We start from the raw sequence: 27049 nt of genomic DNA on the forward strand, positions 1-27049 counted from the left end.
TTATGTTATTTACTCACAAATATAAAAAGAGATACCCTGGATTAAAGCAACTAACCTATTTAAAAACATAGTTCTGGCAGGATGGTGGAACAGAATGAAATGGCTGAAGCACATGCTTTGTATGGGAGACCACGGTTTGATCCCCAGCACTGCATGGTCCCTTGTGTACCACTGGAAGCTCTGAGCTCTGAGTAGTACCCTGCAGGCATCAATGGGTGTGGCACATGGTATATTGTGAATAGCACAATAAAACACTAGAACCACAAAAAGTTCTAGTACTATTCACCAGAGTCACATTAATCTTCTTTCCCAGTCTTATTTTGAGGGGGTTAGGTACACTTGGTGATACTCAGGGCTTATTTCTGGCTTTTCTCAGGGATCACTCCTGGAGAGGATCTGGGATCTAGGGGTCCCCTGACCATATGAAGTACCAGGGATTGAACTTAAGTTTTTCGGGTGAAAGGCAAGCATTCTACCAGCCCCCTCTCTCTTTTTACTTATTTGAGCTGGGTTTTTTTTTTGGGGGGGGTTGGGGATTTTTTTGGTGTTTGGGCCACACCCAGCTGTGCTGAGCCTTACTACTAGCCTTGCACTATGGGATAGCCATTGATGAACTTGTGGGACCTTAAGAAGTACCAGGGATTGAACCAGGGTCAGCTATGTGCAAGGAAAGAGACTTAGCCAGTGTATTATTTTTTATTTTATTTTATTTTTTTGGTTTTTGGGTCACACCCGGCAGCGCTCAAGAGTTACTTCTGGCTCTACTCTCAGAAATCGCTCCTGCCAGACTCGGGGGACCATATGGGATGCTGGGATTCGAACCACGGACCTTTTGCATGCAAGACAAATGCCTTACCTCCATGCTATCTCTCTGGGCACCCGCCACTCTACGATTGCTTGAACTCATTCAGCCTCCTCTTTACTAAGTTGTACCCATAAATTATTTTTCCTATATATATTCCCCAACATCTTCCCCATAAATTATTTTAAAGTCATGTTTATACCCTAAAAGCATCATTTGCATATTTCACGATAAAGTTCAGGTGGATTAAATATTTTTGTCAGTTTTTTTGTGTGGTGGGCCTGGAGAAGTGGGGGTAGAGCTGTATTAGCAGGGACTGGAGAGATAACACAATGGCAGGGTGTTTACCTTGCACTCAGCCGACTCAGCGTGGTTCAAATCCCATCATCCCATATGGTCCCCGGTGCCTGCCAGGAGCAACTTCTGAGCACAGGAGCAACTTCTGAGCACAGAATCAGGAGTAACTCCTGAGTGCCCCGGGTGTGACCCAAACACAAGAAAGAAAGGAAGGGAGGGAGGGAGGGAGGGAGGGAGGGAGGGAGGGAGGGAGGGAGGGAGGGAGGGAAGGAAGGAAGGAAGGAAGGAAGGAAGGAAGGAAGGAAGGAAGGAAGAAAGAAAGAAAGAAAGAAAGAAAGAAAGAAAGAAAGAAAGAAAGAAAGAAAGAAAGAAAGAAAGAAAGAAAGAAAGAAAGAAAGAAAGAAAGAAAGAAAGAAAAAATAGAACTGTATTAGCACTGCCAACATTCTAGATTAGAACATAAATTGTGGCTTTACAATTCTAACAATGATAACTGGAAATGTTCACTCTGGATAAGAGCTGGATGCTGAAAGGAGAAAAGTGCGATAGGCATGATACCCCTTCAACAACATATTGCAAACCACAGTGTATAAAAGGGATAAAGGTATAAAAAAGGGAGGGGAGAATGAGAATATCTGTGTGGTAGGAAATATGCATTGGTAAAGGGTATTGTACATTGTATGTCTGAAATTCAATCTTGAACAACTTTGGAATTGTGAAAAAAAAACTGTATTATAAAAAACTCTATAACTACTGTGTTTATTATTATTTTTTTTTGAGGGTGCCACACCCGGCGGTGCTCAGGGGTTACTCCTGGCTATCTACTCAGAAATAGCTCCTGGCAGGCATGGGGGACCATATGGGACTCCGGGATTCGAACCAACCACCTTAGGTCCTGGATCGGCTGATTGCAAGGCAAACACCTCTGTGCTATCTTTCTGGCCCCAACTACTGTGTTTAAATAGAGTAAACTTTTTTTGTTTTGGTTTTGGTTTTGGGTCACACCCAGCGGCGCTCAGGATTTTACTCCTCGCTCTTAACTCTGAAATCACTCCCAGCAGGCACGAGGGACCATATGGAATGCCGGGGATTTACTGCTTGTGAGGCAAACGTCCTACCGCTGTGCTGTCTCTCTGGCCCCGAGAAATTACTTTTTTAAAAATCTAAATTTGGGGGGCCGGTGAGGTGGCGCTAGAGGTAAGGTGTCTGCCTTGCAAGCGCTAGCCAAGGAAGGACTGCGGTTCGATCCCCTGGCATCCCATATGATCCCCCCAAGCCAGGGGTGATTTCTGAGTGCTTAGCCAGGAGTAACCCCTGAGCATCAAACGGGTGTAGCCAAAAAAAAAAAAAAAAATCTGGGGCCAGAGCAATAGTGTGGTAGGTAAGGCATTTGCCTTGCACATAGCCAAGTACCTGCCACCCCATATAGTCCTCCTGGGCCTTCCAGGAGTGGTCCCCGAGCACAGAATCAAGAGTAAGCCCTAAGCAACACCAGAAATGACCCCAAAAATAAACAAAAAAACAAAACAACACAATATAGTTTTAGATATTTCACTCAATTCTAAGCAGTTCCTTGAGCAGTAGCAGGAGTGCGCCCCCCACCCCTGTAAAGACAGGAGTAGACCTGAGAGTTGCCTGGTATGAGCCCCTCTTCCCAAGAAAAAGTAAATCTACTTTTTTTTTTTTTGGTTTGGTTTGGTTTTGGGGCCACACTTGGTGATGCTCAGGAGTTGCTCCTGGTTGTGCACTCAGAAATTATTCCTTGCAGTACTCAGGAGACCATATAGGATGCCAGAAATCAAACCTGGGTCAGTCACATGCAAGCCAGGCAAATGCCATACCTGTTGTACTGTACCAATCTGATCTCAGTAAGTCTAAAGTTGAGGGTGTTAGGGGAATAGTTCAGTGGGTTAAGGCATAGGCCTTTACAAGCATAAGATTCTGAGGTTGATCCTTGGTACTATACATGTATGCTTGGCCTCATCCTAGAAGCTCTTTTCTGGGACCCCTAGTATACCTGAGATGTGATTTCTGAACACCACAGCTAAAGATATATAAGCATTGTGGCCAGGAGTATCATTCCTGACAAGCTCCACTGCAGTCCCTGGTGAGCCCTGGAAACATAATGCACATGAGCCCTGCATCAAAATAATAATAACAACAATAATAATGATTAACCTAAATCTCAGTCTTTGATGCAGATAAAATTTAGGACCTAAGTTAGGGTAATATTTTTCTTTATTTTTTTAATTGAATCACCATGAGATACGCAGTTGCAAAATTATTCATGATCAATACAATGTTTTAACACTCAGCCCTTCTTCACCAGTGCACATTTGCTACAAGCAGTGTCCACAGATTCCCTCCTGCCCCCTTCACCAGCCTACCTATATAGCAGACATTTTTCTTGTCTTCTCCCCTCACCCCTAACTTTTCCTTTTTTCCTTGAGGTTTGCAGTAGTGAATGAAATCATTCATATTAGCACCTACTTTTAGCACCCAGTTCCTGTCCAGAGTAATTATCTCAGCTATCATCATAGTTTTTCCTTCTCTGCTCTAACTGCACTCCCTCCCCCTTATGGCAAGCTTTCTATCATAGGGTACTACTATTTTAAATTTAATTTATTTATGATTTAGCTTTGGGGCCACAGCTGGTGATGCTTAGAGGACCTTAAGGAGTGAAGGAGATCAGACCCAGGTCAGCAATGAAAGTATTTGTCCTACTATCTCTTTAGCCCTGGAGTATTCTTTTCGTTTGGTTGGATTTTGTATTGGGGAATACTGAACTGTACTCAGGATTACTTCTGGCTCTGTGATCAGGGATCACTCCTAGCAGTGCTCAGGGACCATAACAGATTCTAGGGATCAAACCAGGTTAACAATATGCAAGGCAAGTTCCTTGCCCACTGTATTGTCTCTCTGGCCCCTGCAATATTAATTTTAAACAATATTGAGTTACAACATAAATACATAAAAGAATACATCTCTTGTGTACCAGAGAGTTAGTACAGGAAGTAAAACTCTTGTCTTATATGCTACCAATCCTAGTTTGAATCCCTAGCACCACATATGGTCTCCTGCTCAAGGGATTCTTGAGCACAGAGACAGAAATAGTCCTAGTGCACTACAGGCTACTCATCATCCACCCCCCCCCAAAGAAAAAAGAAATTATTTTTTAAGTATAAACTGTAGATTTTCTAAAGTGAACACTGTCATGAGACTAGAATCGAGATAAAGAAACAAAATTTTGATGGACCAGAACTGAACATCTGGTGGGCGTGGGGCATGCTACACCTGGTTATGTGCTCAGAAGCCATACCTGGTTCTATGTTCAGGGACCACAGCTGTAGGTGCTTGGGAGACATATACGGAGCCAGGATTCTAGCTGCTACCATGGTTACAGCCACATGACAGGCAGGTGCTTTAACCTCTGTTCTATAAACTTTTAAGTCACATCTAAGACATTTGTTTTATACAAACTTATGGAGATTTACTCCATGTTTTGTTTTTTTGGTTTTTTGGTTTTGGGGTCACACCTGGTGGCCCTCAGGGGTAACTCCTGACTCTGCACTCAGAAATCGCCCCTGGCAGGCACAGGGGACCATATGGGATGCCAGAATTTGAACCACAGTCTGTCCTGGATTGGCTGCGTGCAAGGCAAATGCCCTACTGCTATGCTATCTTTCTGGTCCCATATTTACTCCATATTTTATGAGTTTCATAGTTTTATCTTTTATATTTACATTTATTTTGAATTCTTTTTTGTTTTTTTTTTGGTTTTTGGGTCACACCCGGCAGTGCTCAGGGGTTACTCCTGGCTGTCTGCTCAGAAATAGCTCCTGGCAGGCACGGGGGACCATATGGGACACCGGGATTCGAACCAACCACCTTTGGTCCTGGATCGGCTGCTTGCAAGGCAAACGCCGCTGTGCTATCTCTCCGGGCCCTTGAATTCATTTTTTAAATTTAGTACAATGTAGGAATAGATGATATAGTTAAATTCTCATAACTAGATCATAGTAAGACTTCATTTTTTAAACGTAATAATTTGGGGAGCTGGAGTGATAATACAGTGAGTGGGTAAGGCATTTGGTTTTTTGTTTTTTAAGGCATTTGTTTTAATCAATCTTTTCTGTTGTTTTTCAGGGAGTAAACTCTAGAAATCCTCGAAGACCTCCACCTAGTTCTGTAAATACAGGAGGTATCACAGAGATCATGGCTGAAGGAGGTGAATTGGAGTTTGTTAAAAGGATCATCCATGATAGTTTACAGCTTAAAAAAAGATTAAGGTAAGCCTGGAAATATTTTCTCCTTGTGTAATTTTAAAAGAAAACAAGTTATTTAGAGTAAACCTGCTCCAGTGATCTGAAGAATACACAGAAGAAAATCTAAAAGCAAGTGTATTCTATAGTCTGTGAAGGCCCTGTTTGGTCTCATGCCTTTAATTGTGATTTGTGTTTCTATAATAATCTAGACATGGATAGAAAGGAGGAAAATACCATATGATTGCATTGCTCTCATTATTATGGTCCTATGATGGAACAAAACTAATTCAAGTATGGTTCTTGATTAGAAAACAGATGGATTCAGATCTGTCCCATGAACCTGAAAAAATGTGTTGCCTAGTCTTTGGAAGCAATTTATGTTTTTGGAATTAGTCTCCCAAACAGTGGCAGATGTGAGGACATCTAGCTGTCAGAAACTTGATGAAAGAAAGGAAACTGAGATTACTAACCAGTTGTAAAGGAGAGTTACGGCTATTATTTTCTTTTTAAAAGCTAATTATGTCAAGTACCACACCTGTTATTAAGCAGCAGAAGGTATTCCAAAGAATCGATTTGTCTCACTTAACTTCTCACCCTGCCCAGTGCTGTTGAAATGAAGGATCCTGTAGTAGGTCACAGCTAAGGAAGATTTCAACCTTAGGGTTTAGCTTTGGGATACAGGTATTGTTTTTTAAATTGTGATAAAATGCACATTATCAAATTTGTTATCCTACACATTTTGAATCCTACAATTTTGAAGAATTCAGTGTTGTGTACATTAATATTGTTCAACTTGTTCAAGAACTCGTTCTTGTAAAACTGCAACTAAGCCCAATAAACAACAGCTCCTCGTAACACCATCTACTTGCTCTTTCCATGAATTTGACTATTCTAAGTGGAATCAGGCAGTTATTGTCCTTTGTGACTGTTTTTTTTTTTCTCATGTACTAATGTCAGCAGGGTTCATCCAATTATAGGATATCAGGATTTTCTTCCTCTCTAAGCTGCATAATATATTCTGTCATGCATTTCATTATTGATATGTTGATGTATATTGTTTTGCCTTTTGACTATTGTGAACAAAAATAGATGTATAAATATCTAAGACCCAATTTTCAGCCCTTTTATAAATGAAAAGTTTTTTTTTTTTTTTTTTTTGGTTTTTGGGCCACACCCGTTTGCTGCTCAGGGGTTACTCCTGGCTATGCGCTCAGAAGTCGCTCCTGGCTTGGGGGGACCATATGGGACACCGGGGGATCGAACCGCGGTCCGTCCAAGGCTAGCGCAGGCAAGGCAGGCACCTTACCTCTTGTGCCACCGCCCGGCCCCAAGTTTTTATATTTTTGAAAAGTCCTTTGAAGGACTTTTCAGTCTTTCTTTTTGTGTGTGTGTGTGTGTATGTGTTTTTTTTTTGTTTTTTTTTTGTTTTTTTTTTTTTGGGTCACACCCGGCAGTGCTAAGGGGTTATTTCTGGCTCCAGGCTCAGAAATTGCTCCTGGCAGGTACGGGGGACCATATGGAATGCCAGGATTCGAACCGATGACCTCCTGCATGAAAGGCCTTACCTCCATGCTATCTCTCCGGCCCCAAGCCTTTCAAACACTGTTGATTGTAGGCCTGATGGCTCCCTGCACCACCAGGATTAGCATTGGGCTCTCTGAGCATTGTTTTCCCTCTCCACCTTCCAGCTCCTACATCTACAAACAACCAAAATCAACCCATGTGCTGCAAAGATAATATAAGTGTTCATGTGTTGGAGAAAATACAAGACTTAAGGTGCTTGCCTTGTAAGCAACTGACCATGAACTGCATATGGTTTCCCAAGCACTGCCAGTAGTGACCCTGAGCTTAGAGCCAGGAGTAAGCCCTGAGCACAGCAAGTATAGTATAGTGGGTAGGGTGTGGCCCACCTGGGACCCATCTGAGTTTGATCCCCAACATCCCATATGGTCCCCAGAGCCTGCCAGGAGCAGAGCTAGGAGTAACCCCTGAGTGCCGCTGGGTGTGACCCCAAAACAAAAAAAAAGCAGCCTTGGGGCCGGGCGGTGGCGCTGGAGGTAAGGTGCCTGCCTTGCCTGCGCTAACCTAGGACGGACTGCGGTTCGATCCCCCGGTGCCCCATATGGTCCCCCAAGAAGCCAGGAGCAACTTCTGAGCGCATAGCCAGGAGTAACCCCTGAGCGTCACAGGGTGTGGCCCAAAAACCAAAAAAAAAAAAAAAAAAAAAAAAAGCAGCCTAGTATAGTGGGTTAGGGATGACTTGAAAACTCTGAGCCTTTTAGCAAGGGAAGGACAGTCTCAGGAAGTCCTCAGAGGTACTCAGCATGACCTGCAACAATACCTGGCCAACAGCTGGACTGATCAATATTAGAGTCCAAGTATGTGGGGCTGTATGGTGCTGGGGACGCCAGAGCCGTCCAGAGGAGCTCATGGGATTCTGGGCTTCCAGTGATATTTAGAGTCCATAGGTGCTATAGGTCCATAGGGTTGCAGTCTTACTCCTAACATATGCAAGGGATTTGCCCCTAATTGCTAAGCTATCTCTCAAAACCTCTTAAGATTTTTCTCCTCTGGGGCAGGCTGTTCTAGCACTGGTTTATGTTGGGACAGTCAGTGGAAATTTTTTCTTTGTTTTCATATTGATAGTATTGTGTGCATATATTCTATATATCCATAATATCCATCTTGTTTTGGGACCTTGATACTGCCCTACAAAGCTCATTTCTAATATTTTACTGCCTCAGTCCCAACCCTTACTTCCCCCCATCCTCTCATGTAGGTGCAGCTAATAACATGAAGCTCACCACATAGAGTGATAAGTGCAGTTAGAGAAATAACTACACTGAAAACTATCATAACAATGTGAATGAATAAGGGAAAAAGAAAGCCTGTCTCGAGTATAGGTGTGGGTGGGGTGGGGAGTAAGTAGATCTGGGAAATTGGTGGTGGGAATCTTGCACTGGTGAAGGGGGGTATTCTTTACATGACTGTAATCATACAACTACAATTATATTTGTAATCACGGTGTTTAAATAAAGATAATTAAAAAAATCTCATTAGTAAGAAAAAAATCGCAAAAAAAAAAAAAAAAGATTTTTCTCCTCTGGTCTGGGGATTGAAGCTGGTCTCATGTATGTAAGGCATGTGATTTGTCATTGAGCCACATCCAGAACCTCTGAGTATTAATTTTGTAATGTAAGGATCACCTGGAAGTACTAGGGGCCCTGGACACACTGCAGGCAGAGCTGGATCCGGCAGTGCTTAAGTTTGTGGCTACAAACTTAATCTAGCAGTGCTGTGTGGGGCCATGTGATGGCAGGAGATTGGACCCAGGCTTTTCATATGCTCTTCATGTGCTGTCTGCTTGAGCTATCTTCGTAGCTGGTAATCTAAGCAATTTGAATGTGTTGCTGTTTTCTTATTAGTAAAAAAAATTAAAAATACAGCTCTCAGGGCCAGAGAGATAGCACGGAGGTAAGTCATTGCCTTTCATGCAGAAGGACAATGGTTCAAATCCCAGCATCCCCTATGGTCCCCTGAGCCTGCCAGAAGCGATTTCTGAAGCGATTTCAGGAGTAACCCCTGAGCGCTGCCGGATGTGATCCCCTCCCCCCAAAAAATACAGCTCTCAGGACTGGAGCGATAGCCTTGCACTTGGCTGACCTGGGTTTGATCCCAGCATCCCAAATGGCCTGCCAGGAGTGATTACTGAACACAAAGCCAGAAGTAACACCTGAGCACCATCAAGTGTGGTCCAAAAACAAACAAAAAAAGATAGCTCTTTTGAGCAGATTAATAGTGTACAGCAGGCCGGATATTTGACTTAAATACAGCCAATACCCAGCACACTGTATGGTCCCCCAAGCTCTGCTGGAGAAATCCCTGAGTACGGAGCCAGGAATAAGCCCTGTGTGCTGCTGGGCATGAACCATCCCCAACTCCCAAAAACAAACAAACAAACAAACAAAAAAAACAACTACCTTATAACTCATAGGTTGATCATATAAGAAATGAATCCATGCTTGATAAAGTGAAAATTATAATGGGCTCATCCTGTCTTCTGGGTGATAGTTTAGGCTAGTATATCCTCAAGTGTTTGACTCCTGGCTCAGTACTTGAGGTTCACCTCCATTGGTACTTGGAAGACTTGGAGATCAAACCTGGGTCTCTTGAAGCCAGATACATAGTACTGTGGGTAAGGCACTTGCTTTGCACATGACCAACTGTCATTTGATCCCCGACATCATATATGGTACCTCAAGCTCTGCTTCCCTGGATACAGAATCAGGAGTAAGCCCTGAAAACCTGAACCCCACCCCCAAGCAATAATTAAAACATAAAAGCAGAGGGGGCCCGGAGAGATAGCATGGAGGTAAGGCGTTTACCTTTCATGCAGAAGGACATTGGTTCGAATCCCGGTGTCCCATATGGTCCCCTGTGCCTGCCAGGAGCAATTTCTGAGCACGGAGCCAGGAAAAACCCCTGAGCACTGCCAGGTGTGACCCAAAAACCACAAAAAATAAATTAAATAAAAAAACATAAAAGCAGAGAAACCTATTTGAATACCACCTTGAGGAGGTGGTGACCTCCTGGTGTGACAGGAAGGACAGAAGGCACTACTGTGCTCTTTGTGGCCTGAATCTAGCTATGAGGAAACTCACACAGACCAACCTGCTGGGGTTTATAAAATAATTCTTCAGAAATATTAAGGTCAGGAAAGTAAAAAAGACTGAAGAACTGTTCCAGATTAAGGGGACTATAGAGACTTGACACGTAAATGAAATGCATGATCCTAGAATGAATCTTTCATCAGGGGAGGAAATTGCCATGATGGATCTCTTTGGAGTAATTGGTAAAATTTGAGTCTGTACTGTATTTTAGACAATAGAATTGTGTGAATATTAAATTTTTCCCAGTTTTATTATTTGGTTATGACAGAGAATATCCTTGTTATTTAAAATCTGCATGCCAAAATATTTAAGTTTGAAGGGGCACAGTGATTACTGTAGCTAACTCAAATGGTTTCAAGAAAAACATACACATAGATTTTGAGCAAATGGGGAAAATGTTAATTTGTAAGTCAGGGTGAAGAGTATACTGAAATATTTGTACTAATCTTGCAACACTTCTGTACATTTGAAATTTTTTCAAAATTATTTTCTTGGAAATCTACTGTCTCAGAGGAATTACTAACTACTATAATAAGTAGAGTGCTACTTTTATTAAAAGAGTATAATGGATTCAGTCTCTTGGGTAACTAGATTTTCCTTTTGTTCATTTTTTTCCTACTTGCAGTTTGATTAGTTGTCACAAAATGCCTATTGAGAGTAGCTCAGATATACAGGATAGGTCTTATTTTTTCTTTAAGTGAAGCTAAAATAGAATTTCTAAAACATCCAGTTATATCTGCTTTTTCTATAAGATATATTACTTGCAGAAACCTCTAAATATATTAATGAAATTAAATCTGGAAAAATTTACTGTGCAGTATTCAACTTAAAGTAAGGAACAGAAATTAAATTTAGGGCCAGAGAGATAATACAGCAAGCAGATAGGGTGTTTGCCTTGCATGCAGCCAATCTAGGTTCAATTTTGTTTTGTTTTGTTTTGTTTTGTTTTTGGGCTACACCCGGCACTGCTCAGGGATTACTCCTGGCTATTTGCTCAGAAATAGCTCCTGGCAGGCACGGGGACGCCAGGATTCGAACCAAACACCTTAGGTCCTGGATCAGCTGTTTGCAAGGCAAACACTGTTGTACTATCTCTCTGGCCCCTAGGTTAAATTGTCAACACATATAGTCCCCCAAACCCACCAAGAGTAATTGCTGAGTGAAGAGATAGGAGTAGAAGCCCTAAGCTCCACCAGAAGTAGCCCCCCAAAACAAAAACAAATTAAAAAATAAAATTTATGCCTACATTAATAATCAGTAATATTTATTAGTGATTTTTACTTAACTATTTGCTTTCCCTTATCTCATAAGGAATTTTATAGTTTTTGGTTTTTTTTTTTTTTCGAGCCACACCTGTTTGGTGCTCAGGGGTTACTCCTGGCTAAGCGCTCAGAAATTGCCCCTGGCTTGAGGGGACCATATGGGATGCCAGGGGATCAAACCGAGGTCTCGGTCCTTTCTTGGCTAGCGCTTGCAAGGCAGACACCTTACCTCTAGCGCCACCTCGCTGGCCCCGGAATTTTATAGTTTGTCTCTTTTCTGGAGACAAACTTTTTCTTGGCTTCTGGTGAGTTTGATCTACTCTACTCAGTAATTCTGGTTTTAATCTTTGGTATTTGGGTCACACCTAACAGTGCTAGTTACTACACCTAGCACTTGGTGCTCAGGGGACAAACATAGTATCAAAGATATCTGACCTGGAACTCCTGTAAGCAAAGTATGTTTCCAAACATTTAAATCATCTCCAGTTCAGAGAATGGCAATTGTATTTATTTAGTTAGTTTTTTTAGTTTTTGGGTCACTCTTGGCTCTGCACTCAGTAATTACTCCCAACAGTACTTGGGAACCATATGGGATGCTGGGGATCAAACCCAAGTCAGGTTCATTCAAGGCAATCATCTTACCTGCTATACTATCTCTCTAGTCTTGAAATGTTAATTTTAAAGGTTGTTAACCTATTTAACTAGTACTATTTGATCACCTAATTGGTCTTAATTTATTTTCCTTTATCTTGTTCATAGTATACCAAAGAATTTTTACTCCTGGGTAGTGACTTGCATCTATTATATACTTAGTGTTTTCTTAAAGGAAGCGTATTTTTTTTTTGTCCGTATTTTTCTTTTTCTCTAGGCCACACCCAGTGGTGCTCAGGGCTTTCTCCTGGCTCAGTGCTCAGGGAGCAAACCTGGGTTGATTGCATGCAAGGCAAGTACCCTACTCTTTGTATTGTGTCTCCAGCCCTATTCCAAACATTTTAAAGCTAACTGAAATTGATTGTGATCCAGAATGTCACAGGTTTATTAAAAGTAGTTGAGGCAGGACAATCATTTTTTTTTTTATTATCAAAAGAACAAAAAGTTCCAGAGTGATAATACAGTGGGTACTTGCCTTGCATGGGGACAGATCTAGGTCCAGTTCCTGAGACCCTACATTCTCCCTTCAGCACAGAGTAAGAAGTAGGCCCTGAGCATTATTGGATGTGGCCCCAACCTGCCCTGCCCCACCAAAAAAAAAAAAAAAAAGAAAAAGAAAGAAAAGACTGACTTTACAATAATAAGCACAATCATCTTTTGTTAGCCCACCATAAATACATAGTATTGGGAACCAGAGAGACAATACAGGGGTTAAGATGTTTGTTTTACATTTGGGTGATCCTGTTTAAATCCATAATTCTACTCAGGGTTCTCGAGCACTGGCATGGGTTGGCCCTGACCACAGAACCTGTAATATACTCTAAGTACCATGAGTGTTGCCCAAAAAAAGTCAGAGTGGCAGGGAAAAACCATAATTTTAAAAATAAGACAGAAAAGGAAAGAAGAGACAGGAAAAGAAAAGAGAAAAGTATCTTTCTTAGAAATTTTTCTAAGGGGGACCAGAGCAATATACCACAGCGATAAGGCATTTGCCTTGCATGTGGCCAACACAGGACAGACCCTGGTTCAAATCCCATCATCCTATATGGTCCTCCGAGCCTGCTAGGAGCGACTTCTGAGCACAGAGCCAGGAGTAACTCCTGAGTGCTGTCAGATGTGACCAAAAACAAAAAAATGAAAAAAGAAAAGAAATTTTTCTAAGAAAGTATAGATAGTTGATAGAGATAGGGTGCTTGCCTCACATACTGCCTACCTGGCTTCAGTCCTCGGCACTCTACGTGGTCCCCCAGTCTCTGAGTGCAGAGCAGGAATAAGTTCCAAGCACTGCCAAGTATGCCCATAAAAAAAAAAATTGTTTTTAACTTAAACAAAAGAAAGTTCAACACAAAAAAGAAAAACTAAACATAATGTTACATTTGGTTAAATTGGTTAATATGTGTGCTATTTCTAAATCAATGTAATTTTGCCATAATTTTAAAATAAATAAGAGGTTTTTTTGTTTGTTCGTTTTTGAGCCACACCCAGTGTTGCTCAGGGGTTACTCCTGGCTCTGTGCTCAGAAATCGCTCTTGGCAGGCACGGGGGACCATGTGGGATGCCGGGATTCGAACTACCATTCGTCCTGGATCAGCTGCTTGCAAGGCACATGCCCTACTGCTGTGCTATCTCTGGCCCCTTAAATAAATAAGAGTTTTGTTAATACCATGTTAGACTGAACAATCTGAAATCTCCAGAGTTGCCTTATTAAAAAATGGCAGTTATGTGTGGTTTGTAGCTCCATGAGTGATTTGAAATAACCCCCCCACCACATACACACACACACACGCACACACACCTTTTTCCTTTTTCTTCTCTTTATTGTTTCTGTGATGACCAGGGTCTACACACAGTTGCTTGGGGTTTCATACACTGCTTGACTCACCTTCAGAATTGGTGCTTATACACATTTGGTGGCAGTGCTCTCCCAGAGTCTCACACTTTGTAACAGTGCTCAGCGCTCATAAGGGACCCTGTAGTTGATTGCTGTCCTCATACTGGGTCGGTGCTTTGGGCATCAGCAGTTCTGCTAGGATAATAGTCAGGCATGTGGGGTGTAGTAAGGATTGAGCTCAGTGATCTTACCAACATTGCATTTGCCAGCAAGAACTCAGCATTATGGCTCTCCCTGCCAAACTTAGTTCTTAGATTCACCTATTTTAGTCACTTTAAAATTCACCTTCAGGGGCCAAAGTGAAAGCACAGCTGGAAGGGCATTTGCCTTAAACATGGCAGACCCAGATTCTATCCCTGGCCTCCCATATGGTCCTCCAAGTCTGCCAGGAGTGAGCCCTGAACACTGCTGGCTGTGGCCTAGAAACCAAAACAAAATTGGGGCTATAGTGATGGCACAGTGGTAGGGCATTTGCCTTGCATGTGCCAACCCAGGTTCGATCCCTGGCATCCCATATGGTTCCCCAGGCCTGCCAGGGGCGATTTCTGAGTGCAGAGCCAGAAGTAACCCCAGACATGTTATATAAAGTATATAGATAATTCGGGGCCGGAGAGATAGCATGGAGGTAAGGCATTTGCCTTTCATGCAGGAGGTCATCGGTTTGAATCCCCGTATCCCATACGGTCCCCTGTGCCTGCCAGGAGCAATTTCTGAGCCTGGAGCCAGGAATAACCCCTGAGCACTGCTGAGTGTGACCCAAAAAGCACAAAAAAAAAAAGTATATAGATAATTAAAGAAATTATATATCATCTTTAGAAATTTATATATTAAACCAGAACTTTTTGTTTTGTTTTTTTTTTGTGTGGGGGGTCACTCCTGGCATTGCTCAGGGATTACTTACTCCTAGGTCTATATTCAGAATTACTCCTGATAATGCTGAGGGAACCATATTAGATGCCAGAGATCCAACCCAGGGTGGCCACATGCAAGCAAGTGCCCTACCCATTGTACTATCATTCTGGCCCCATAAAATTATTTTATTGCATACAAAGTTCTCCAATTTTACTGGGAGTGACACCTACATACCACACCACACTTGGGAGTACCCAACCCCCAGCACAGCACATATGCCCCCAAAACAAAAGACAAAAGGAAAAGTTCTCTAATTTTAAGTGTAGAATTTGATACATTTTGACAAGTGTATCCCTTACTATCTCAAAAATTAGAAATGTCTATCAATTTAAAATTCCTCCACTGTCTTCTTTTTTTTTTTTAATTTTTTGTTTTGTTTTGGGGGCTACTCCAGGCTCTGCACTCAGCAATTACCCTGGTTGTTCTCGAGGACCATTTGGGAGTGGCAGTACTCCTCGAAGGTTTGGAGCTCATACTTTGCATGCAGGAAGACTGAGTTTGAGCTCTACATGCAGTGTCCCCCACCACCAGCAAAAGTAACTGGCTAACACTGAGCTGGGAGTGATGCCAAAATAAAAAATGAAAAGGTGATCAGATACCAAAAAAAAATGGGGGTCCAGAGTGAGAAGTAGGGTGCTTGCCTTGCATGTAGCTAACCTGGATTCAATTCGTGGCACATCATATGGTCCCTTAAGCATCACCAGGAGTGACCCCTGAACAAAGAACCAGGATTAAGCTCAGGCACTGTTCGGGCACCCAAAAAACAAAACAACATACACACACACACACAATATTGAGTTTACTGTAGTGTGAGAATAATACCCAAAGACAAAAAAATGAGGGCCAGGACTGTTATGTGATAGGAAGCTTGCCACAAGGGGTAAGGGCTGGTGGGGAAGTTAAAGCAGAAAAGGGACCACTATGGCAATGATAGTGGGAAGTGATCATTCTGGACAAGAATTGGGTGTTTAAGGTAATATAATATATAGTAAAGTAATATTCATGGTAGCCTTTCAGTAACAATATTGCAAACCATTTTGAGTAAAATGAATAAAGTGTAGGGGAGAGAAAGTATGCTATAGAGGCAAGCTAGGGGCTGTTGTTAGGTGGGGAGACAGGAGGGAAACTGGGGACATTAGTGGTAGGAATGAAAACTGGTGAAGGGTTGGAACATTGTATGACTAAAACTCAACTAACAACAGTTTTTCTCTCACAATATACAGAAACTCTCTCATGGTGATTCAATTAAAAAAGAAAAAAAAAACAGGTTATCAAGGTAGGAGGAGTAGGGTAAGGCAAGAATGTGGACAGAAAGGAGCCAAAAGACTATAGTTGGAAGTTATTTACACCCTGGTGGTAGGTATGGTATTGTAGTATCAAATAATTAACGATGGGGCTGGATGGCGATGGATGGTGATGGATTTCTCTCTGTCATCCCAGGCCAGGTGGCTCCACAACCCCATCCAGCCGGCGGGTCCCAGGCCCAGGTGAAAGGCGAAATCACTCACTCACAGGCAGGCATCAGGAACCATCAGCTTTATTCATGACCTGTTCACCACATGTGTGTCGCCTATCTCATAACCTTTCAAGCATTCAGCCATTCTAGGCTACCCTGCGTCTTAATCCTTTCAGCCATCTTCCCTTTGGCCTCCATCCTGGTCCAAGACCAAAAGAGGCAGAGACCCAGAAGCCAGAGAGCTCAGCAGGGCCGAAAAACCCTTAATCCCCTCGCTCAAAGGTTTATCTACCTATTCCAAGACCCCTCTCAGGAATGGGCGGGGTCTTGCAGGTAAGGTCACACATAATATTTGGTTCCCAAGACCCCTCCCAGAAATGGGTGGGTCTTAGGTAGCTACACCTTAATCCAGGGTGGAGTAACATGGTATGTAGTATTGTATCCTTGAGAAATAAAAATATTTGCAGGTCTGAGCAGTAGTACAGCGGGTGCTTGACTTGCACATAGCCAGCCTGTGTTCAGTACCCATCACCCCATATGGTGCGCTGAGCCTACCAGGAGTGAGTCCTGAGCACCTCTATTGTGACCCCACAAAAAATAAAATAGTCTTGTAAATCAGTGCTTCACCAGTCTTCTTTTTTTTTTTTTTTTTTTTTTTTTTGGTTTTGGGGCCACACCCGGTGGTGCTCAGGGGTTACTCCTGGCTGTCTGCTCAGAAATAGCTCCTGGCAGGCACGGGGGACCATATGGGACACCGGGGATTCGAACCAACCACCTTTGGTCCTGGATCGGCTGCTTGCAAAGCAAACGCCGCTGTGCTATCTCTCCGGGCCCACTTCACCAGTCTTAACTTTCCTCTACTAGGTGGTACAGCTGTATGCTGGGGAAAAAATGTAGCCTGGCTCCTCTAAAAGAAGAACTTCGTATACAAGGGGTAAGACTTGGTCATTAATGTTCTGATATATCTTCTTTCAATGTTTGCTGAAGTACAGAGTTTTCCTTTATACCTTAAACCTTATACCTTTATACCTTAAAACTATAAATGTGAGTTTTGCATTTTTAGTCTATTTTTAGTTTTGCAACTTAAGTCTAAAATGGATCATTTTCAAATTGCCTTCTTTAAGAGTTGGGAAACTAAATGAGTTGAGTATCAGAGAAACTGGAAATCAATATCCTAGTGTCTACCCACCACTGACCTCACATTGGCTCTTTGCTTTGATAAAGCTAAAAGCAACAAGTTAAGATACTTGTTCTAAGTTCATATGTGTAGGCATTAGTGAAGAGCTCAAAGCAAAACCTCATTTCACAGTGTTTTCCACTGTAGACCTGTATTGATGGTCCCCAGGAGTTCAGCCCCGTGTTTCTGTTTTTGAGAAGCAAGTTGCAAACACGTTTCCCCTCACACCTCTCCCAGTTGGTAATCCAGGACCAATGGTGGTTTGAATCCCAGCATCCCACATGTCCCCTGTGCCTGCCAGGAGTGATTTCTGAGCACAGAGTCAAGAGTAATCATTGAGTGCTGCCGGGTGTGACCCAAAAACAAACAAAACAAGAAAAGAGTCAATGGTAGAAACCAAGCTTAGTGTATCAGAATAGCTTCCTCAGTGTCAGGTTTATCTGACATTTTATTCATTTATTTTCCCCAGTTAAATTTTTGTTAAAAAGAAAAAATTAAGGGCCAGAGAGATATAGCACAGCAGCAGGGCATATGCCTTGCATGCAGGCGATCCAGGACAGATGGTGGTTTGAATCCCGGTATCCCATATGGTCCCCTGTGCTTTCCAGGGAGCGATTTCTGAGCTCAGAGCCAGGAGTAACCCCTGAACGCCACCGGGTGTGGCCCAAAAACCAAAGAAAGAAAAAAAATCAGATTTGTTGGGATATGATTTCTTTGTTAATTTTTAGGCAGCAACATATAGCTTTGGGAAATAGTAATATTCAACTGACAAGAAAGAAAATATTAACTGATGTTAATAGCAAGAAACCTATTGGTAGAATGACTTCTGTTAGATGAGATGTCTATGTTGGTTGCAGGTTCCTAAAGTCACCTTCACTGAATTCTGTCAAGGTCGGACAATGAGATGGGCTTTAGCTTGGAGTTTTTATGATGATGTAACAGTACCGGTAAGTAAAGAACTTGTTTCAGCTTCTTTAAATAACCTTTAGTAAACCATCAGTGAACTAAGTCAGTCCTGCCTATTTCTCTGAGGTTTACCCTACGTACTTACGCCAAAATGGAATATAGTTGTAAATAGAGCACTGTCCTGGAAGACTGGTGATGTGGGACTGTTCTCTGTGAGTTTAAGTAACAGTAATTCGGGCCCGGAGAGATAGCACAGCGGCGTTTGCCTTGCAAGCAGCCAATCCAGGACCTAAGGTGGTTGGTTCGAATCCCGGTCCCATATAGTCCCCTGTGCCTGCCAGGAGCTATTTCTGAGCAGATAGCCAGGAGTAACCCCTGAGCACCACCGGGTGTGGCCCAAAAAGAAAAAAAAAGTAACAGTAATTCTTGCTCAGCGAACAAATGATTTGAGAATATATCATTTACAATTAAAAAATGCATGTGAGGAACAATACACGGGGCCGGCGAAGTGGCCTTAGAGGTAAGGTGTCTGCCTTGCAAGCGCTAGCCAAGGAAGGACTGCGCTAGCCAAGGAAGGACTGCGGTTCGATCCCCCCGGACTGCAGTTCTATCCCCCGGTGTCCCATATGGTCCCCCCAAGCCAGGGGCAATTTCTGAGTACTTAGCCAGGAGTAACCCCTGAGCATCAAACAGGTGTAGCCCAAACCCCCCCCCCCCCAAAAAAAATACAGCAGGTAGGTAGGGCACTTGACTCTGAACCCTAGCACCCTATATGGTCCCTTGAGCACCGAGCCAGGAGCACCATGGTGTGAGCCCCCCCTCCAAAAAAAGAAAAAAAGAGGGGCTGGAGAGATAGCATGGAGGTAAGATAATTTGCCTTGCATGCAGAAGGACAGTGGTTTGAATCCCGGCATCCCATATGGTCCCCTGAGCCCTGCCAGGAACAATTTCTAAGCATAGAGCCAGGAGGAACCCCTGAGTGCAACCCAGAAACCAAAAAGAAAAAAAGAAGAAAAAGAAAAAATGATGTGAGAGGAGAGAGGGAGAAGTGTGTGTTCAAAAGAGAATATAGGCTTGAAGATCAAACTCATTTTTCTCTTTTTCTTTTTTTAAACAAATAATTTTATTTTTTACTTTTTTTTTTTTCTCTTTTTTTGTTTTTTGAGCCACACCAGGTGATGCTCAGGGGTCATTCCTCACTATGGCTCAGAAATCGCCCCTGGCTTGGAGGACCATATGGGACAATGGGGATCAAACTGTGGTACATCCTAGTTTAGCGCATGCAAGGCAGACGCCCTACTGCTTGCACCAGCGCTCTGACTCCAAAACAAAATAGTTTTTATTAAATAAAATTTAGAAGTGAAGGGAGAGTAAGAAAGGAAATACTCAAGAGAGTACCAAAGTGGAAAAAGGTAAGCAAATAATACAATGGTTAGGATATCTGCCTTGCATGTGGCCAATCTAGATTTGATCCACATATGGACCCCTGAACCCCACCAGAAGTAATCCCTAAGCATTGGAGCCAGGAGTAAGCCCTGAGTACTTCTGGGTGTGGCCCAGAAACCCAAAAAGAAAAAATGGTGTCTTATTCCTTTGTTTTCACAATGAAGAACGTAATAAGAAAAGGAACTAAGAAGAGGTTTCTAATTTGATTTTAACTAGGTTACCTAAATTAGTTTGACTCTTTTGCAAAAAGCCTTCTAGTGGCTACTTTCTAAACAGGAAAATCCCTGGCTCAAAGGAATGTTCTAAACACAGGGGAATAGTTTTAAAATCAGAGTTCCTGCACACCACTCATTCTAGATAGAATATCACTAATAGATGACTAATTAAATAGATTAGGGGTTCTTTGTAGGCACCACAGGGGATGACAGATGGGGACAGGAGGTCAAAGATCACAACTTATTAGAGCTCCTTTATTTCCCTCTTTTCCTTATTGCAAGTGTCAAGAACCTGAAAACAAAGCTCACACAACAACTCACACAATTAGAAGCTGAAACAAAAGGGTATTTTAAGTGGCTTACTAAAATTCCATAAAAAACATCCCTTAGAGCTGGAATCATAGTACAGAGCGTAGAGTACAGCTGATCTGGATTGATCCCTGGTACCCCCACATGGTCCCTTGAACTCCACCCAGAGAGAGATCCCTGAGTGCCACTCCTCAAAAGAAGAACCCTTAAAGGGAATGGGGAGATAGATCATTAGACTGAAACACATGCCTCGTAAGCATGAGACCCCAAATTTAATTGACAGCACTGCCAGGTATAGGCTTGTAGATCCCAAACACCACAAGGCTGGCACTGATGACCCGCAGTACCTCTGGCCTCGAGTAGTGTTGCATCAGCCAACCTGAACATTGAACTGTCCAACTCAGGTGGCCAACTGTCTGGCGAGTATTACCAGAATGGCCTCTGGCCACTTGAGTATTTCCTGAGAGGCCTCCAACGTATAAATGAATAAATAAATACCCTTCCAGTGTGTTTCCTTAGGGTCATCATTAGTCAGAAATGATTGTACAAGAATTCGTCCAATGCTAGAGTGCTAGTAGTCATTTCATTGCTAAAATAAATTCAGATAAGTGCAGTGGGCTTAATGAACACACATGAATCAGCAGTGAATTAGAATTTTCAACAGGGACGAATCAGTAGCCCTGAGTTACCATAGTAACTTGCTCATTCACCTACAAGGAGGGAGAGTGGGGTGTGGCGGTGGGGGAAGGGGAGAACTAGGTCAATATTTTCTGCTTAACTAGTAAGTCCTTGGCTTGTTTTCATTATCCTCCTCCCTCCCCCACCCCAGCAAGAGCAAAAGGGAGAAAGTCAAAAAAGAAGAGTTCAAAGAGCAAACTGAGAGAAGTCTACATAGAGGGAAGGAGAACTAAGAGGGAGGAGAGCCTTGAAAAGCTCACAGCTGCCCTCAAAGCACCCCTGGGAAAGCAGTTGCTGATCAAGGGCACCCGTGCTAAGAAACTGTTGCTGGGATACCTCAATTCAGAAAGTGCCATTTTCCCTGCAGCCGTTTTAAGTGCCACTAATGGAACACTTGGGAATCCTTTATTAACAGCTTTAGGTTGGAGTAATAGTAGGGAGGGATAAGTACTCTGGAATGAGAAAAACTGGAGGCCAATAGTTAGAGACAGTATTGGATGGTTGAAACTAGAGAAAGGGCTCGAGAATGGGCCTTAAAAGACAAGGAGGCTTAGATGGTTCCTTTTCAGAATAAGCTTATTTTGCCAATACAGATAATAGTGCTCTTTGAATCTTTGATCTAAAATCGCTACTGAGCCAAAAGGGCAAAGGGCAATTCTGATCTCTGAGATGGTGAGCTCATTCTCAGTTCTCTACCTGCAGTGCCAACAAATGTAGGAGGTGTGGGAGGCAAGTGAAACAGCCTTTGTAAAGGTCCCCTTCCATGCTCCAGCAGCTGTGGTGTTGGCACAGTGGCAACCCAGACCATTATTAATGATGTGTGATATTCTAGAACAGTTGTATTTGAGTGGACTGTGCATGTTGCCAGTCCAAAGGTATAAAAACCTAGAACATAGCTCATTTTGGTTTTATTTTGGGGCCATACTCAGTCCAAAGGATTATGACTGGGTCGCTTTCAGGGATCACTCTTGGCAGTGCTCAAGGGTCTATATGTGGTGCCAGGGAGCAAACCAGGTCAGCTATGTGCAAGGCATAGCTGTACTATGAGTCTGGTCCCTAAAACTTAACTTCTTAAACTGTGCCTCACAACCTCACATTCGTAACTTTCTTGTTTTTTTTTTTTTTATTTTGTTTTGTTTTAAACTTCATTTATTTATATTGATTGATTGATTAGTAGGGTTTTGGGTCATTCTGCAGTGCTCAGGGGTTACTCCTGGCTCCGCACTCAGAAATCAACTCTGGCAGGCTGGAGGACGTTGGGGATGCCAGGAACCAAAATGGGTCCCTTCTGGGACGGCCATGTACAAGGCAGACACCCTATCACAGTGCTATCTCTCTAGCCCCCTGTTTTGTTTTGTTTTGTTTTGACCACATTGCAGTGCTTATGACCTACTCCTGTCTCTGCACTCAGGGAACATTCCCCATAGTTCAGATGTACAATATAGGCTGCTGGGGATCAACCCCAGTTGGCTACATGCAAGGCATTCTACTCTAGCCCTGCATAGTAACTTTTTAAAAATTGTTCAAAAAATACATTTCTCGGGCTGGAGAGATAGCACAGTGGTAGGATGTTTGCCTTGCATGCTGCCGACCCAGAACGGACAGTGGCTCGAGTCCCAACATCATATGGTCCCCTGTGCCTGCCAGAAGCGATTTCTGAGTGCAGGGCCAGGAGTAACCCTTACGTGCTGCTGGGTTTGACCCAAAAACCAAAATAAATAAATAAATAAATAAATAAATAAATAAAATAAATTTATTTAGATTTATTATCAAAAATGTTTAATTTTTATACCTATATCCTTGGGGTTATGTAAAAATTTTTCAGATAAGGGACTTGGGAGATAGCTAAAGGGCTAGTGCTTGTGGGGAAATAAAAAGTACTTTGCTTCTGGGAAGCCCAGGTTCAATCTCTGGAATCAAATGGTAGTAGCAGAGCTTGGGAGGCCTCAAAGTAAATTTAATAAAACTAAATTATCTCTTTGGATTGGGAATGTTTTCCAAATGTTAGAACACTTGCCTTACATATGTGAGATCCTAGGTTCAATTTTCAGCATCACCATGAAAGAGAGAACAGTCCTTTTAACCCATTTTAAAATAAGAAACTAGAGGAGCCAGAGAGATAGCATGGAGGTATGGCATTAGCCTTGCATACAGAAAGATGGTGGTTCAAATCCCGGCATCCCAGGACATACGGTCCCCCGAGCCTGCCAGGAGCGGTTTCTGAGCACAGAGTCAGGAGTAACCCCTGAGCGCTGCTTGGTGTGACCCAAAAAACAAAAACAAAAAATAAAATAAAATAGGGCCTGGAGAGATAGCACAGTGGCGTTTGCCTTGCAAGCAGCCGATCCAGGACCAAAGGTGGTTGGTTCGAATCCCAGTGTCCCATATGGTCCCCCGTGCCTGCCAGGAGCTATTTCTGAGCAGACAGCCAGGAGTAACCCCTGAGCAATGTCGGGTGTGGCCCAAAAAACAAAAACAAAAACAAAAAAAAAATCTTTAAAAAAAATAAATAAAGGGCCCGGAGAGATAGCACAGCGGCGTTTGCCTTGCAAGCAGCCGATCCAGGACCAAAGGTGGTTGGTTCGAATCCCGGTGTCCCATATGGTCCCCGGTGCCTGCCAGGAGCTATTTCTGAGTAGACAGCCAGAAGTAACCCCTGAGCACCACTGGGTGTGGCCCAAAAACCAAATAAATAAATAAATAAATAAATGAATAAATGAATAAATAAAATAAAATAAGAAACTAGAGGAGCCGGAGAGATAGCATGGAGGTAGGGCGTTTGCCTTGCATGCAGAAGGATGGTGGTTCAAATCCCAGCATCCCATATGATCCCCCGAGCCTGCCAGGAGCGAGTTCTGAGCATAGAGCCAGGAGTAACCCCTGAGCCCTGCCAGTTGTGACTCAAAAACCAAAAAAAAAAAGAAAGAAGAAAGAAAGAAACTAGATATCCTATTACACTATACAGGGAGAGTCTAGGCTTCAAGGAACAGGACATTCAAACTTGGTGAACATTTCTCCCAGCAGCATAGCTAGCTACAAGAATTTTCAGACACAAAAGAGAAAAGAGCTGGAAGTTACAGCTCACCTCACGAAGCTCACCACAAAGAGTGATGAGTTTAGTTAGAGAAATAACTACATTTTGAACTGCCCTAATAATGAGAATGTATGAGGGAAATGGAAAGCCTGTCTAGAGTACAGGCGGGGGTCGGGTGGGAAGGAGGGAGATTTGGGACATTGGTGATGGGAACATTGCACTGGTGATGGGTGGTGTTCTTTACATGACTGAAACCCAAACACAATCATGTATGTAATCAAGGTATTTAAATAATATATATATTAAAAAAAGAGTAAAAGATGGACAGATTTGGCACCAGATCCATAACACAGTGGTAGGGCATTTGCCTTGCAGAAGGCTGAGCCGGGACTGGCTTGAGTTCAATCCCTGGCATTCCATATGGTCTGTCGAGCCTGCCAGGAGCAGTTTCTGAGTGCAGTAATCACTATACTGAGCACTGCTGTGTGTGGCCCAAAACCCTCCAAAAAAATAGGTGGACAAACTTAAGTCCACACTTGAACTCCTATACTCAGAAATATGTTAAAACTGTCCACTTATGTGCACGTTTAATCTGCTTAGTGAGAAGGGAAAGAGTCTGTAGATTCTAACATTCAAAATGCTTTTGAAGGGCTAGAGTGATTTCAGTTGTTTGTATTCATAGATATTTTGTTTGGTTTTGGGCCACACGTGGCGGGGCTTAGAGATATTACCTACTTTACTACCTCTCTGGCCCCAGCATTTATAGATCTTTTTTTTTTGTTTTTGTTTTTGTTTTTTTGGGTTTTTTTTTTTTTTTTTTTTTTTGGTTTTTTTTGGGCCACACCCGGTGATGCTCAGGGGTTACTCCTGGCTATGCTCTCAGAATTCGCTCCTGGCTTGGGGGACCATATGGGACACCAGGGGATCGAACCGCGGTCCGTCCTAGGCTAGCGCAGGCAAGGCAGGCACCTTACCTCTAGCGCCACCGCCCGGCCCCTTGTTTTTGTTTTTGTTTGTTTATTTTTGGGTCTCACCCGGCAGTGCTCAGAGGTTACTCCTGGCTCCATGCTCAAAAATTGCTCCAGGCAAGCATAGGGGACCATATGGGACGCCGGGATTCGAACTGATGACCTACTGCATGAAAGGCAAACGCCTTACCTCCATGCTATCTCTCCAGTCCCGCATTTATAGATCTTGATCTGTATTCTCCATGTGGTTTTTAAAATTAAGTTCTTTACCATTTCAAAAATTGAGTTCAGTTTGGGGGCCAGAGAGATAGCATGGAGGTAAGGCATTTGCCTTGCATGCAGAAGGTTGGTGGTTCGAATCCCGGCATCCCATATGGTCCCCTGAGCCTGCAAGGAGTAACCCCTGAGCACTGCTGGGTGGGACCCCCCCCCCAAAAAATTGCCAGAGCGGTGGCACAGTGATAGGGCATTTGCCTTGCACACGGCTGGCCCAGGACGGACCGCAGTTCAATCCCCAGCATCAAATATGGTTCCCCGCGCCAGGAGTGATTTCTGAGTGCAGAGCCAGTAGTAACCCCAGAGCATCACCAGGTGTGGCCCAACTCCCTCCAAAAGAAAATTGGGTTAGGCAGCCAGTACAGAGTGCAGAACATTTGCCTGGTATGTGGCTAACCCAGGTTTGATCCTGAACTCTGCCAAGTGATCCCTTATCAGTACAGAGTCAGGAGTAAGTCCTGAGCATCTGAACATACTATGTGTGACCCACCTCTACCCTCACCCCACAAACGGAAGATGTAGAATATCTGTTTGTTTTATTTTTGTTTTGGTGCCACACCTCATGATGCTCATGATGCTTTCTCATTTTTTCTCATGATGCTTTTCTCCTAGTGTTGCTCAGGGCACCATATGGAATGTCAGGGATTAAACCAAGGTTAGCCGTTGTGCAAGGCAAGCCCCCTACCCACTGTACGATCTCACTCTGGCCTGATGTTTGGGATGGGGGGGGCAGATTGAGTTGGCAAGGGTTGGTTGGATTTGGCAGGAGGTTAACTTAATTTTGTTTAGGTTGACTTTTTTATCATACCCAAAGATGCTCAGAGCTTACTGCTGGTCCTGCACTTAGGGTTCATTCCTGTTAGGGTCAGAAAACCATCTGGGCTACAGGGGATCAAACCCAGGTAGACTGCATGCAAGGCAAGTACCTTACCCTGATTACTATCCCTCCAGCTCATAATCATAGAGAACAGCAGACAGAACAGCATTGCTTCAGATTAGTGTTGCTAATTTTCACACTCACATGCACACCTCTTTCTGACCTTGTTTCTTTTGTCCGCCTCGTAATATCTTGGAGCTCCACTCAGGGTCATATGGCCCCTAGATGGGAAATGTTGCTGTGGATTAAAATAATGAATTTAGGGCTAAGCTGAATTCCAGCATTCTAGGATTCAGTCCTCATACTGTATTCCAGGCACTGCCAGGTGTGTCTCAAATACATTTATATCATTTTAACCTTAAACCTTTTTGGGTTGTTTTTTGTTTTTTGTTTTTCAGTCACACCCGGTGGTGCTCAGGGGTTGTTCCTGGCTCTGCATTCAGAAATTGCTCCTGGCAGGCTCGGGGGACCATATGGGATGTCAGGGATTGAACCTAGGTTGATCTCATGCAGGGCAAATGCCCTATCACTCACTGTGCTATCACTCTGGCCCCAATTACTTATTTATTTTTGGCTAATGACACACAGTAATTTCAAAATTGTCATTGCTGTGAACAGAATTATTATTATTTTGGGGGGGGTCACACCCGGCAGCGCTCAGGGGTCACTCCTGGCTCTACACTCAGAAATCGCTCCTGGCAGACTCGGGGGACTATATGGGATGCCGGGATTCGAACCACCATCCTTATGCATGCAAGGCAAACACCTTACTTCCATGCTATCTCTCCAGCCCCCAGAATTATTTTTAAATTGGGTCTTCTGAAAAGTTCTTTAGTACTGTGGAGTATGTTGCAATGAATTTTAAAGCCACTTGGAATATTTCCTTTTATTTTTTCTTCAGTTTTTGTTTTTCGGGCCACACTGAAGATTTTCAGGTTACTCTTGGTTCTGTGCACA

General features: G+C 43.1%; 1 protein-coding gene across 1 annotated transcript in view; it reads left to right on the forward strand.

Annotated features, from left to right (window-relative positions):
* Window positions 1-27049, forward strand: part of METTL16 (methyltransferase 16, N6-methyladenosine) — an 82866-nt gene that overhangs the window by 46258 nt on the left and 9559 nt on the right. Inside the window, exons 6-8 of the mRNA XM_049782391.1 lie at window positions 5246-5388; window positions 17071-17140; window positions 18241-18330. Of these exons, the coding sequence (XP_049638348.1) occupies window positions 5246-5388; window positions 17071-17140; window positions 18241-18330 (303 nt within the window). The remainder of the gene's footprint in view (window positions 1-5245; window positions 5389-17070; window positions 17141-18240; window positions 18331-27049) is intronic.

The sequence above is a fragment of the Suncus etruscus genome, chromosome 1, assembly GCF_024139225.1.
Source record: "Suncus etruscus isolate mSunEtr1 chromosome 1, mSunEtr1.pri.cur, whole genome shotgun sequence".
In the NCBI taxonomy this organism is placed as follows: domain Eukaryota; kingdom Metazoa; phylum Chordata; class Mammalia; order Eulipotyphla; family Soricidae; genus Suncus; species Suncus etruscus.